At 66.4% G+C, this 11,002-nt stretch overlaps 1 protein-coding gene across 1 annotated transcript; it reads left to right on the top strand.

The window, feature by feature from the left end:
• The first annotated feature begins 544 nt into the window (after window positions 1-544).
• Window positions 545-10,931, top strand: MEX3D (mex-3 RNA binding family member D). Its single transcript, XM_055709698.1, has 2 exons — window positions 545-1,193; window positions 9,499-10,931. The coding sequence occupies exons 1-2, from the start codon at window positions 677-679 to the stop codon at window positions 10,764-10,766; spliced, it is 1,785 nt and encodes a 594-aa protein (XP_055565673.1). The 5' UTR covers window positions 545-676; the 3' UTR covers window positions 10,767-10,931.
• The last annotated feature ends 71 nt before the right edge of the window (window positions 10,932-11,002 follow it).

The following is an 11,002-nucleotide window of genomic DNA, read 5'->3' as shown; positions in this document are numbered from 1 at the left end:
GCGTGTGGCACGGGGGGCACTGGTGCCAGCGAGGGGCCTCCCCTTCTGGCCCTGGTGTCTATTAATAAAGGGGCTGCGCAGGGCAGCGCCCCCTCCTCCAGCCTGTGCCCCCTTCTCTGGCCTGCGCCCTCCTGCCGTGGGGGGTCTGGGACAGCAGCCACCGGGGTGGGAGCTGTGGGGGGAGGGAGGGGGCTGCCGCGGCTGTGCCCTGCAACCTGGCTGTGGGGCCCGTGGCCCCCTGCCCGCGCCCCCCCCCCCGCGTTTTGCCGTGGCGCGATAGACGGGGCTCGACCCGGCTTCGTGCGTTCGTGGGGACGGGACACGCGGGGGAGTGGGGCTGGGGGCAGGGGGATACGGGGGGTACGGTGTCCGGAGGGGGGCGGGGCTTGGGGCGGGGCGGGGGGGGGCAACGGGCCGGGGAGCGGGGCGGTGGGACACGCGGGAGCCGGCGGGGCGGGGGCGGGGCCGCCCCTTCCTGCGGCGGGGCGGGGCCGGGGCGGGGCGCATGCGCGCGGCGGGGCGCGGCCCATTGTCGGGGCGTGGTGACGGCGGGGCGGGGGCGGGGCGGCGCGGCGGGTCGGGGGGGGGGAGCGCGCAGGGAGGCGGCGTGCGGCGGGCACCGGGCACCGCCACCGCCCCGCTCCGCTCCCTCCCGGCCAGCCGCCGCTCCGCCGCCATGCCCGGCTCCATCTACCAGCCCGAGGGCGGGCAGCCCGCCCGCGGCCCGCCGCGCTGCCTGGCGCTGCTCAGCCCGCCGCCGCCCGCCGGGCAGGACCCGCCGCCGGAGCCCGAGCCCGGGCGGGAGCGGGAGGCGCCGCCGCCGCCGGCACAGGACGAAGCCGCCGCCCTGAGGTTCGCCCTGGACCAGCTCTCGCTGCTGGGGCTGGAGGAGGCGGGCGAGCGCGGGCGGCGGGCGGCGGAGGCGGGCGGCGCGGGGCCGGCGGAACCGGAGGCGGCGGCGGGCGGCCTGCAGGTGCGGGAACGCGGCGGCGGCGGCGGCGGCTCCCCGCCGGCCCCCGGCCCCGCCTCCCCGCCCGCCGCCTTCGGGAACTTCGCCCCGCACCTGGCGCCGGCCGGCGCGCTGCTGGCCGAGCCGCTGGGCGCGCCGGGGAGCAGGAAGAAGAGCGTGAACATGACCGAGTGCGTGCCCGTGCCCAGCTCCGAGCACGTCGCCGAGATCGTGGGCCGGCAAGGTAACCCCCGACGCGCGGGGACCCCCCTGCCCCCCGCTGCCTTCGGGCCGCTCTCGGGGCTTTGTCCCGGCGGCGCGGGGGCGGCAGGTTAACGCGGGGGGGAGGGCGAGCGGCGCCGCTCGGTGCCGGCCCGGGCCCCGGCGCTGCGGGGTAACGGCGTGTACCCGGCGCCACGCGTGACCGTGGGAGCCGCCGGAGCGCGGCGGAGGCTCCGGTTCATTGTACCCGGGCGCCGCCTCCCCCCCCGCCCCACTCCCTCCGGCTCCGTGTCTTGGCGTGTCAGCGCCGCTCCGTGTCGCGGGCTTTGGCTATCAACGATAATTAATCCACTGGGTAATGAGGGGGGGGGGGGGCGCGGAGCCCCGCTCAGCTGTCACAAAGGGACCCGGGCACGCCTCGGCCCCGCTCCCCCGGGTGGGTGTGCCGCCGGGGCTTTGTCTCCGGGAGAGCCGCAATCGCCCCGGACCAAAGTTTCACCTTTTAAAAAAAAAAGAAAAAAATAAAAAAAAAAAGATCCCGTGGAGGAGAATTTCGGGGGGAAAAATCAGAAAGGGGGGCAGCGGTCCGCAGGCATCCCGGTGGCGATGGCGAGCCTGGCTCCGGGGGGGTTCGGCCACGCAGGGTCAGCCTTGCCCCCGGCTTCCCCCCCTCCTCCCCCGGCCGGGGGACTGCGGGGCAGGGGGCTGGAGGGTCTGTTTTTCCTGGGGGGAAGCGGGGCGCTGGGCAGCCTCATTGTTCTCTTTGTTAGCCAGAGCCACGCTGCGATGAGCGCGGTGACATCATGCTCTGCGCTTCCCATTGGCCTGCGCCGCCTCCCAGCCGGCCCCGCGTCCGGCTCCCCAACTTTCCGCACACCCCTCACCAGTCCCACCACCCCAGGGGCTGAGCCCCACCCGGGGGCTGAGCCCCACCGGGGTACCCCAGCGGCACGGCGGAGCCCGCTGATGGCACCCGAGGAGCGGAGCTCAGCGCCGCGTCCTGCTCCGGAGGATGGTGCTGCTGGATGCGCTGGATGGGGACCTGGATGCTGTGGCCTCGCCAGTGGGCTCCATGCAACGCGGGGGGGCTGGCAGCTTGAGGGAAAACCCGTCACGGGGTCTGGACCACGTTGGCTCGGTGAGTCCGGTGAGCTGCTGCTTGGCACCCTGGCTGGCTGGGGCTGGGGGTTGTGCTGCGCCTCTGGCACCCCGACACGTTAAACGTGCACCCAGGGACCTGTCCCGGTTGCCCGGTGCGGGGTTCGGGTGCTTGCTGAGCTCTGTGGGCTCACGGCACTCCTAGAAGAGAGCTGTGAAAGCAATTAGTACACCAGCTTGAGGAGGGGGGGGCGGGGGGCACCGTGCCCCACCAGTGGGCTCGAAGGTCGGCTGGTAATGGGCTGGAGTGACTCTCCCCACGGCATGTTCCTGCCCCTCTCCTGCTCTCGGCTTTTCTGCAGCTCGCGGCCCATTGTGCTGGGTGTTTGGCATGGAGGGGGGTGCTTGGGACCCCCCAGCCCTGGTTCTGCTGGCAGGAGGTGTGCTTGGGCAGCATCCGAGGGGACAGGAGCATCTTTGTGCTCCAGCTCCTCTCCGGTAGCTGCGTTGAATCAGGGGTGTGTGAGGGCAGGGCAGCACGAGCAGGGGCGATGCTGTGGTCGCCCGCAGCTGCCCGCCTCGCTGGGTCTCGCACCAAGCTCGAGAACAGGCAGAGCCCATCTACCTGTCTCTTCCTCCCACAGCCGTGCTGGCTCCCGGGTCCTTCCGGTCCCCAGGTCCCTCTGGGCGAGTTTCCCTCGGCAGTCCCATGGCAGCAGGGCTCTGGCTGCGCAGCAGCGTGGGGCTGAGTCTGGGGGTGCTTTGGCAGGCCTGGCATCGCCCCGCTGGTGAGGTGTGCCAGGGCTGGGCTGGCCTCCCTCACTGTGTTCCTCCGTCATCCCCTCTTTCCTGCGCTGCCCAGCCCGGGGAGAGCTGGCACGTGTGGTGCTGCCGAGCTTGGAGTGTGGGAAGGGCTGAAGACGGGGGTGTTGGGTGCCCTGGAAAGGTCCTGAGTTGAGGCTGGCTGTCTCTCCCCACAGCTTTGGGACTGGTCCTGCTGTCCCCAGAGCCTGGTGGCCTCTTGCCACCATCAGGGCGAGGAGGGACATCCTGGGAGGTCCCAGCTTTGCCTGTCAGACCAGCACGTGGCTGTCCTGCGCGGGCTGAGGTGGGGCAGAGGCTGTTGGACCGACATGATATCTCAGAGTTCTGTTTTTTCTTCAGTTTCTTTCCTCCAGACCTGCTAATTTAACCCTTTCCAAAAGGGATCAGCAGCAGCACCTCAGCATGTCAATCTCTGTTGTGTAAAAGCTGATCTGTGTTTTCTTGACTGGGCTGGAGAGGCTGTTGCTACGACCTCTTGTCCGGATCAGCATCTGCCAGCCGGGATCTGCAGCGTTTCTTCTCCGTGCCCGGCTGGCTAGCAAAAGGCAGCGTGGCCTGGCGGGGTTACGTGGCCGTGCCTTTGCGTGCAAGCCCATTCATGACTCCTGCCGTGGGAGGGACCATCTCCAAAAAGTGCTGTGGGCAGTGGTGCGGGCTCAGCTTGCTGACCGGCAGGGCGAGCGGTGCTGGGCACAGAATCGCTGTGGAAAGGGGAGACGGGAGCGTGGGGCGGGCTGGACGTCAGAGTCACCCTGGTTCTCCTGTGTTGGCACCGTGCTGCCACCGCTCCCCGGTGTCCCAGCTTCAGAGGTGCATTTCCAGCAGCACCCCAGCGAGGCCAGGGGGGTGACAGGTGGCTAGCGCAGCCAAGAGCCCCCCAGGCTCTGCTCCCCTCCCACGCCACGTGCCTCCCGTGGGACCCAGCTCCTTTCCCGGGCTCTGCTTCCCCATCTGCGACATGCAGGGACTGTTGGCAGCTTTGTGAAGGATTTGGGAAAGTTGCTGTTTATGCAAGATGCTGGGATGCTTGAAGGGGAGATCCAGGGAAGGATGAAATACAGCAGCTCTCCTCCCTGGCAAAACGCGGCGGGTGTTTCGGCGCTGGGAGGATGCGCGGGGAGACCACAGGCCCCAGTTTCTGGGCCAGCCCGAGCATCTGCAAACTTGCAGTGGATTGCTGAGGCCGCCGTGAATCCTCTTGTTATTTCTGAGACCTGGGCTGCTGCTCTCTGCTCTTCTCTGCCCATCACGCTGCATCCTTTGAGGCTGGCCCAGCTGCCTCCGCCCAGCTCTCCGAGTCACAGCAGAGCCAGAAACTCCTGAAGTTGGTCGCGCAGATTGATCTGATCGCTGAAGTATCTGCCTGCGCGTCTTGGCTCTGGCACGATCTTCTTCCTCTCTGGCCCGAGGCGCGGAGCCCAGCCTCCCTGCCTCGCTTTTCCCGGTGTCTGGAGAAGAAGCAGCGAAGGTGTGATGTGCTTGCCTCCTGCAGTGTGGTTGCAAGTATGAATTAATTACTGTTTGCAGAGAGGTGGGAAGAAGCACCCGGCAAGAGGGGAGGTGAGATACAATGGAGGTGCAACATCTTCTGCCCCTGGCCCTGTCCTGGTGCGTCCTGTGCCATTCGCCTGCAGCGAAGGGGAGCGTGAGGGCTGTAACGCTGGGTCGGAGCCTGGGAGATGCTGCAGAGCTGGGGAAGAGGCAAGGCAACATCTTTCTGCAACGGGTAGCAGGCTCCAGAGGGCTGGGCATGAGGCATCAGCTGGCTCCTGGGCTGCGGAGGCTGTGACAAACACGGTCCTCCTGGTTGATGCTATCAGAGGCTCCTGCTTGGGTTTTTGTAGCTCCGAGCGGGGCACTGCAGCTGCAGAGCTCCTTGGGCACACGGAGACGTGGCCTGGCCAAGGGGATCAGCTGGCTTTGCCTGTATTAGGTGGAGGAGGCAACCTTCCGTCGGAGCAGGTGCTGGACGTGCCGGGGACCAGCGAGGGGGTGAGCTGCACCAGGTCTCTTCTCCCTGGGCTGGGGAACGGCCGGAGCGCAGAGTATGGGGAGGCACTTCCCAGCCTGTGCTCTGTGGGTCTGCGTGGGCTCCTGCGACGCTCGCAGCCCTGATCCAACTGGGGCTCCTGGCAGGGGGCAATGTCCTCTTTGGTGGTGCCCAGGGGGCCTTCAGGGGGCACAGCCTCCATCACCGCATCATCCCGGGGAGAATCCTCTGGGATTCTGTTTCTTGTCCAAAACTGACGACTTCCCAGCCCAAGGGCAGGTGGGATGGTGCAGCCAGGGCACCGTGGCTCTGCAAGGCGGCTTTGCGGAGCAGAACGTGCCGGCAGCTGCACGGGGTGGGCAGAGGGTGGCTGGGAGCTGGTGGCAGTGGGAGGAAGAGTGTGGAGACAGGAGGGTTTGAGAGGAGCAGCCGGCTCACACTCTCCCATTGGTGCCGTCTCTGCAGGCAGAGCTGGGTGACGATGTGAGGGGCTGGGGCTCGGTGGGGTTGCACATGCTTGAGACCCCCAGAATGGGAATGTTGGCTCGCAGCTGAGCACGGCCGTGGGTTGTGACGAACTTGGCCCCACAGGGACTCTGAGCTCTGTAACGTGGGGACCGAGCCACCCCCGGGCCCTGTGAGACCCAGGCTGTGGCGTTGAGAAGGGTCTGTTGGGGCTGCCCCCCGTCCCCCGTCCCCTCACCCTGCTTTTGGGTTTTTGGTTTGGATCTGAAAAGTGATTTTAAAGCTGTCTTGTTCATAGCCGTGTAGCAAAGTCTGGCACCTTGTCTTCCTCCCCTCTCGTCATTAACGCTGCGTGCTGGCCCTCGGCAAGGTTAGGACCTGGGGATGCCAACCGTAGGACGTGGGGATGCCAACCACTGCCACTTGGCTGAGGTGAGGTGCTGGGTCCGGCGGTGCCAGGGCGAGGTGGTGGGTTTGCCGGCAACGCCTGGTGGCCCCCGCTCCAGCCCCATTCCGGTGGGATGGATGGTGGTGCCACAGCAGCATATCACGGGGATGCAGCCATCCGCGATGATGTGCTCAGGTTGGGGCTTGTGGGGACATGACTGAAATACCTCGTACTGGTGTGGATCGTTCCTCCAGTTGCAGGTTGCTGGTTAAACCGCCTGTGCTGTGCGGTTTGGGTACGTCTGGCTTTCGGGGGGCTTGGGCATGGTGTGACAGCGTTGTGGGCAGGTTGTACTGCGGTGACGGGGTGTCCTCACCAGGTCCTGGTGTTGCAGACCTGTTGCTCACTGTGCCGGGGGCAGGTTAGGTGCTTCGTTGAATGCTACCCCGGGGGGGCTGCGCATCCTTCCCGGTCCGGGCGTTTGGGACCTGCTGCTTCCCGAGGGTCCCCGTGGCCGAGGGGTGGCTGGGGGATGGGGTGGTCCTGGCTCGGCCCCCACCACATCCCTGACGCAGCCATCTGGGAGCCCTCGCCGGGGTGTTGCAGTGATGGAGGCTCCGAGCGCGGTTCCTGGTGCGGATGCCAGCACGTGGCCTCGGGCAAGCAACTTCCCCGGTGGCTGCCTCCTGTGCCATGAGGTTTCCCTGCGTGGTTCTGCGGGCAGGCAGGGGGGCGAGCCAGCACCCCCACTGCCGTCCTCTTTTACGCCAGGATTAGAAAAACCAGCTCTGACCCACAGTGCGATTTGCTGTGCCATGGGTGGCCCCGGCAGCATCTGGCAGCCGCGGGTCGTGTGTGTTTTTCCTGCCCTGCTTGTCTGAGGAGAGTGGAGCTGGCCCAGCCGGGCACCCCTTTAGTTTTTAACCCAGGTTTCTGGCTTTGCCCCTAGGAAGGGCTGGCAAGGAGCAGCAGGATATGCTCTTCCTCCATTTTGTGCTGCCGTAGCATCAGTTCGGTCCCACCAGTGCAGCCGGCGTGGTGGAGTGGGGCGAGGAAAAGCCTCGCTGTGCCATGTCCCCCATGGGACATGCTCCCAGGCAACTCCTGTTTGCAGCTCCTGGCGGCTGCCGATACCTTGGGATCTTGGAATTGCGGCTTCCTGCTGCGAAGGGCAAATTTTGGACCTCGGGTGCGAGGCTGGTGTGCAGGGCAGCACCGGCAGAGCCCCGTGGTGGCTCCCAGGGCGGCTGCCCTTGCCCGCTGCCACCACACTCATCCCAGTTTGCCAAGCAGGGGGAGAGCTTATAGCAGGTACCAGAATAAATCGGGGAGGAAAACATGGGAGTTGGAGGCACCTCGCTCTGGACAGCCTCTAGAAGCTGGCACACACTTAAAAAAAAAAAAAAAAAATCACTTTCGATGGTTGCTGGTTGTGCCCCAGTGACTGGGCTATTGCTTTCCCCACCATCTGCCCCCAGCCACAAATACACCTTCCAGTTGTTGTCCTAAATTAGGAGAAGCCTGGACAAACCCTTCTCCACCCACATTCCTGCTCCGTGCGTCCCCGCAGCCGCTCGGTGGCTTCCCCAGCTCTGGGGAACGGGCAGCATCGTGTGTCCCCAGTCCCCAGCCCTGCCTGGCCAGGCTCGCACCGAGGGTCAGACATGGGCTTGTCCCGCTGCCCCAAGCCGGGAGCAAATCCTTGGGGCAAGGCAGGGTGGACGTTGCTTTGATTGCATCAAGTGCTTGGAGGTGGCTTTCCAACGTCACGTGCTTGGAGGTGGCCTTCCAACGCTGCCAGCCTGGCTTGTAAGAAATCCGGAGGGTTTTCCCCCCGTCGGAGGGAGATCTCAGCCCCCCAGGTCTGTCTGGCTGCTTCTCTGCCTGCTCCGTCCCAGACTGCCCCTCCCATCCGCCTGTCGCCATCCCGGGACCCTGCAGGCAGCAGCAGGGTGGGTGTAGGGCTGCAGCATCCCAGGGCTGCTCTCCAGGTTTTTTGGAGGCAGTGTCCAGAGAGGCTGGTGTCCTGCTCTGAGGGGTTAGCTCTTCCAAAGAGCCGGGCTGTGCCCCCTGGGACAGCCGCAACTCGCTTATTTTGGCAGGTTTTTTATTTCTTGTTCTTCATGATGCTTCATACCCCGGTAAATGCCCTGCGCTGGGGTCCGCAGGAGGAGCGTGCCCCCCGTGCTCCCAGCTGGTAGCGAGCATGGGTTGCTTTGCCTGACTAGGACAGACGTCCCTGAGTGCCATGTGCCACCCCCTTGGCCGGGTCCCTTCAGCCTTCCAGGGCTTTCCCTTCTCCAGCTGGAAGAGCAGCCCTGCCCTTCCTCCAGGAGTGTCTGGGAAGAGGAGGAGCAGCGCCCAGAGCGAGCCCTTGAGCCCTTTGCAGAGGAGCCGGCCAGGGCTTGTGGCTGCCGGGACCGAGCTCTCCACGCCGGCGTGTGGCTCTTGGCTCTTGGGGCTCTGCTGGGGCAGCCTCCAGCCCCCCAGGCTCCCTACTTTGCTTTGGGTAAAGCTCAGGGTGGGGGGTGGGAGGCAGGGGGGGTCACTCACCCTCGTGTGCCGGGAGCGGAGGGCGGCCGGTGGTGCTGAGCTCCTGGCTCATGTGGATTTAATTAAGTGCATGCACTGGAGCGGGCAGAGCGGATGCAATTAGCAAGGCTGGGGTTGCGGGGAGCGGGGCTGCACCGGTGGGCGAGGGCAGTGGCAGCCACCCTGGCATGGGCAGGAGCCTTTGGCCAGCTGGGCACTGCAGGGACTTGCCCACGGAGCCCAGCTTGCCCACGGGAGAAGAGGGGCAGGGGCTTGCCCAGGGTTCTGCAAAGTGAAGGCAGAGCTGGCAGCCCAGTCCCGCTCTCCTGCAGCCCAGCCTGGGCTCTGCCTGCTGAATCATGTTCCTGGGGCGGAGGAAGCAGGTCTTTCCAGTACGGGGAGAGCCGGTGTCCCGTGAGCACCCCTGCCCCAGCCTCGCTGCCCTGGGCTTCCCTCCCTGGGGGCAGGGAGGGGGCGGCAGGGGGGCTGTGCCGCCCGGCTGCGGGGTGCCCCGGCTCCGTTGCTGCTGCCGTCGGGGTGCAGCTGGGGCTGTTCCTCGGGTTTAGCTGGTGGTGAGAGGTGCCGGCACACCTGCAGGATCCCACTTCCCTGCCATCCTGCACCTCCTTGAACACCTTTCATGTAAACCCGACTCCCCCTCCCCACAACAGCCCAGGAGGTGCCCCTGTGGCTGCTGGCCCCGGCCCCTCTGCCCACGTGTGGTCGCAGCCCCCCGGAGCCAGGCTGCACCCTGCATCCCGCAGGTCCTCAGTCCCCGCTGCGGCACAGGGCAGGCAGTGGCAGAGGGTCACGCTGGAGCCTGGCATGGTGCAGCCCCCCAGCACCACACTGCAAGCCCCTGGCTGCCTTTGAAGCGGGGGGGACCCCCTTGCTCCAGGGGTGTCGGTGCTGCAGGTGCAGAACCCAAGGGACCCGCTGGTCCTGCATCTCACCGTCCCGGGCAGGGGGTCCCTGCGCAGTCTCCGCTTTGACGTGTCATTTTATTTTCCCCTTCTCCTTGCTCTGCAGGCTGCAAAATCAAAGCTCTACGTGCCAAGACCAACACATACATCAAGACGCCAGTCAGGGGCGAGGAGCCCGTTTTCATCGTGACTGGGAGGAAGGAGGACGTGGAGATGGCGAAAAGGGAGATCCTCTCGGCCGCTGAGCACTTCTCCATGATCCGGGCGACGCGCAACAAAGTGAATGGTCTGACAGGAGCGATGCAGGGCCCCCCCAACCTGCCGGGACAGACCACCATCCAGGTGAGGGTCCCGTACCGGGTGGTGGGGCTGGTGGTGGGGCCCAAGGGAGCCACCATCAAGCGGATCCAGCAGCAGACGCACACCTACATCGTGACGCCCAGTCGGGACAAGGAGCCTGTCTTCGAGGTGACGGGCATGCCCGAGAACGTGGACCGGGCGAGGGAGGAGATCGAGGCGCACATCACCATGAGGACAGGCTCCTTCATCGATGTCAACGCCGACAACGACTTCCACTCCAACGGCACCGACGTCTGCCTCGACCTGCAGGGCAGCACGGCCAGCCTGTGGGCCAAGGCCCCCCACCCTGCCCACCGCCCCTCGGCCGCCCTCCGCAACGACAGCCTCAGCTCCCTGGGCAGCGCCTCCACCGAGTCCTACTACAGCGGGCGGGTGGCGGACGCCAGCCCCACCAGCCCCTACAGCACCAGCAGTGGCTTCACCTTCAGCGAGCCCCCGGCCCCGCTGGGCTCGGAGGAGTGCGACTTCGGCTTCGACTTCCTGGCCCTCGACCTCACGACGCCCACCACCATCTGGTCGCCCTTCGAGCGCTCGGCTAACCCCTTGCAAGCCTTCAGCAGCTGCTCCTCCATCAACGGCTCGCAGAGACGCAACAGCAGCGCGGCCACACCGCGCCACTCGCCCACCCTCCCCGAGAGCGGCGGCGTGGCCCTGGACCACCCCTTAGCCCGCCGCATCCAGAGCGACCCCGTCAGCACCTTGTCCTGGCTGCCCACCCAGGGCTCGCTCTCCTCCTTCTCCAACAGCACCGGCTACTCCTCCTCCTCCTCCTCCCTGCCCGGCAGCATCTCCGCTGCCTCGGGCTCGCCCACCGACTCCAGCAGCTCTGACGGGCACCGCAAGAGCTCCCGCGAGTGCATGGTGTGTTTCGAGAGCGAGGTGATCGCCGCCTTGGTGCCCTGTGGCCACAACCTCTTCTGCATGGAGTGCGCCATGCGCATCTGCGGCAAAGCTGAGCCCGAGTGCCCCGCGTGCCACACTCCCGCCACCCAAGCCATCCACATCTTCTCCTAGCCGTCTCCGGCTCGCCCGAGCATCCCTCCCCTCCCCCCCAACACAGCTTTTTAAGGACTTGAAAACTGTTGAAATCAACCTTTTTATTTAATAACGGATCCGATGGGCGCACGGGGTGGGGGGGGGCAGGAGAGGCTGCTGCTTGCTGGCTGGAGAGGCGGAGAGGGCAGGACGGTGGGGCGGGGGGGGGTGGCCGAAAGCCAGGGGGTCGGGAGGGATGGGGGAGAAGGGGCCGA

The sequence above is a fragment of the Falco cherrug genome, chromosome 4 (assembly GCF_023634085.1).
Source record: "Falco cherrug isolate bFalChe1 chromosome 4, bFalChe1.pri, whole genome shotgun sequence".
NCBI classification, from domain to species: domain Eukaryota; kingdom Metazoa; phylum Chordata; class Aves; order Falconiformes; family Falconidae; genus Falco; species Falco cherrug.
Note: the sequence above shows the minus strand (reverse complement) of the source record. Positions and strands in the feature narration are given on the sequence as shown.

Coding starts and splice junctions, on each gene's coding strand:
- MEX3D (XM_055709698.1), top strand. CDS start 677: ATGCCCGGCTCCATCTACCAGCCCGAGGGCGGGCAGCCCGCCCGCGGC. Junction 1,194..9,498: donor CGAGATCGTGGGCCGGCAAG/GTAACCCCCGAC, acceptor CTTGCTCTGCAG/GCTGCAAAATCAAAGCTCTA.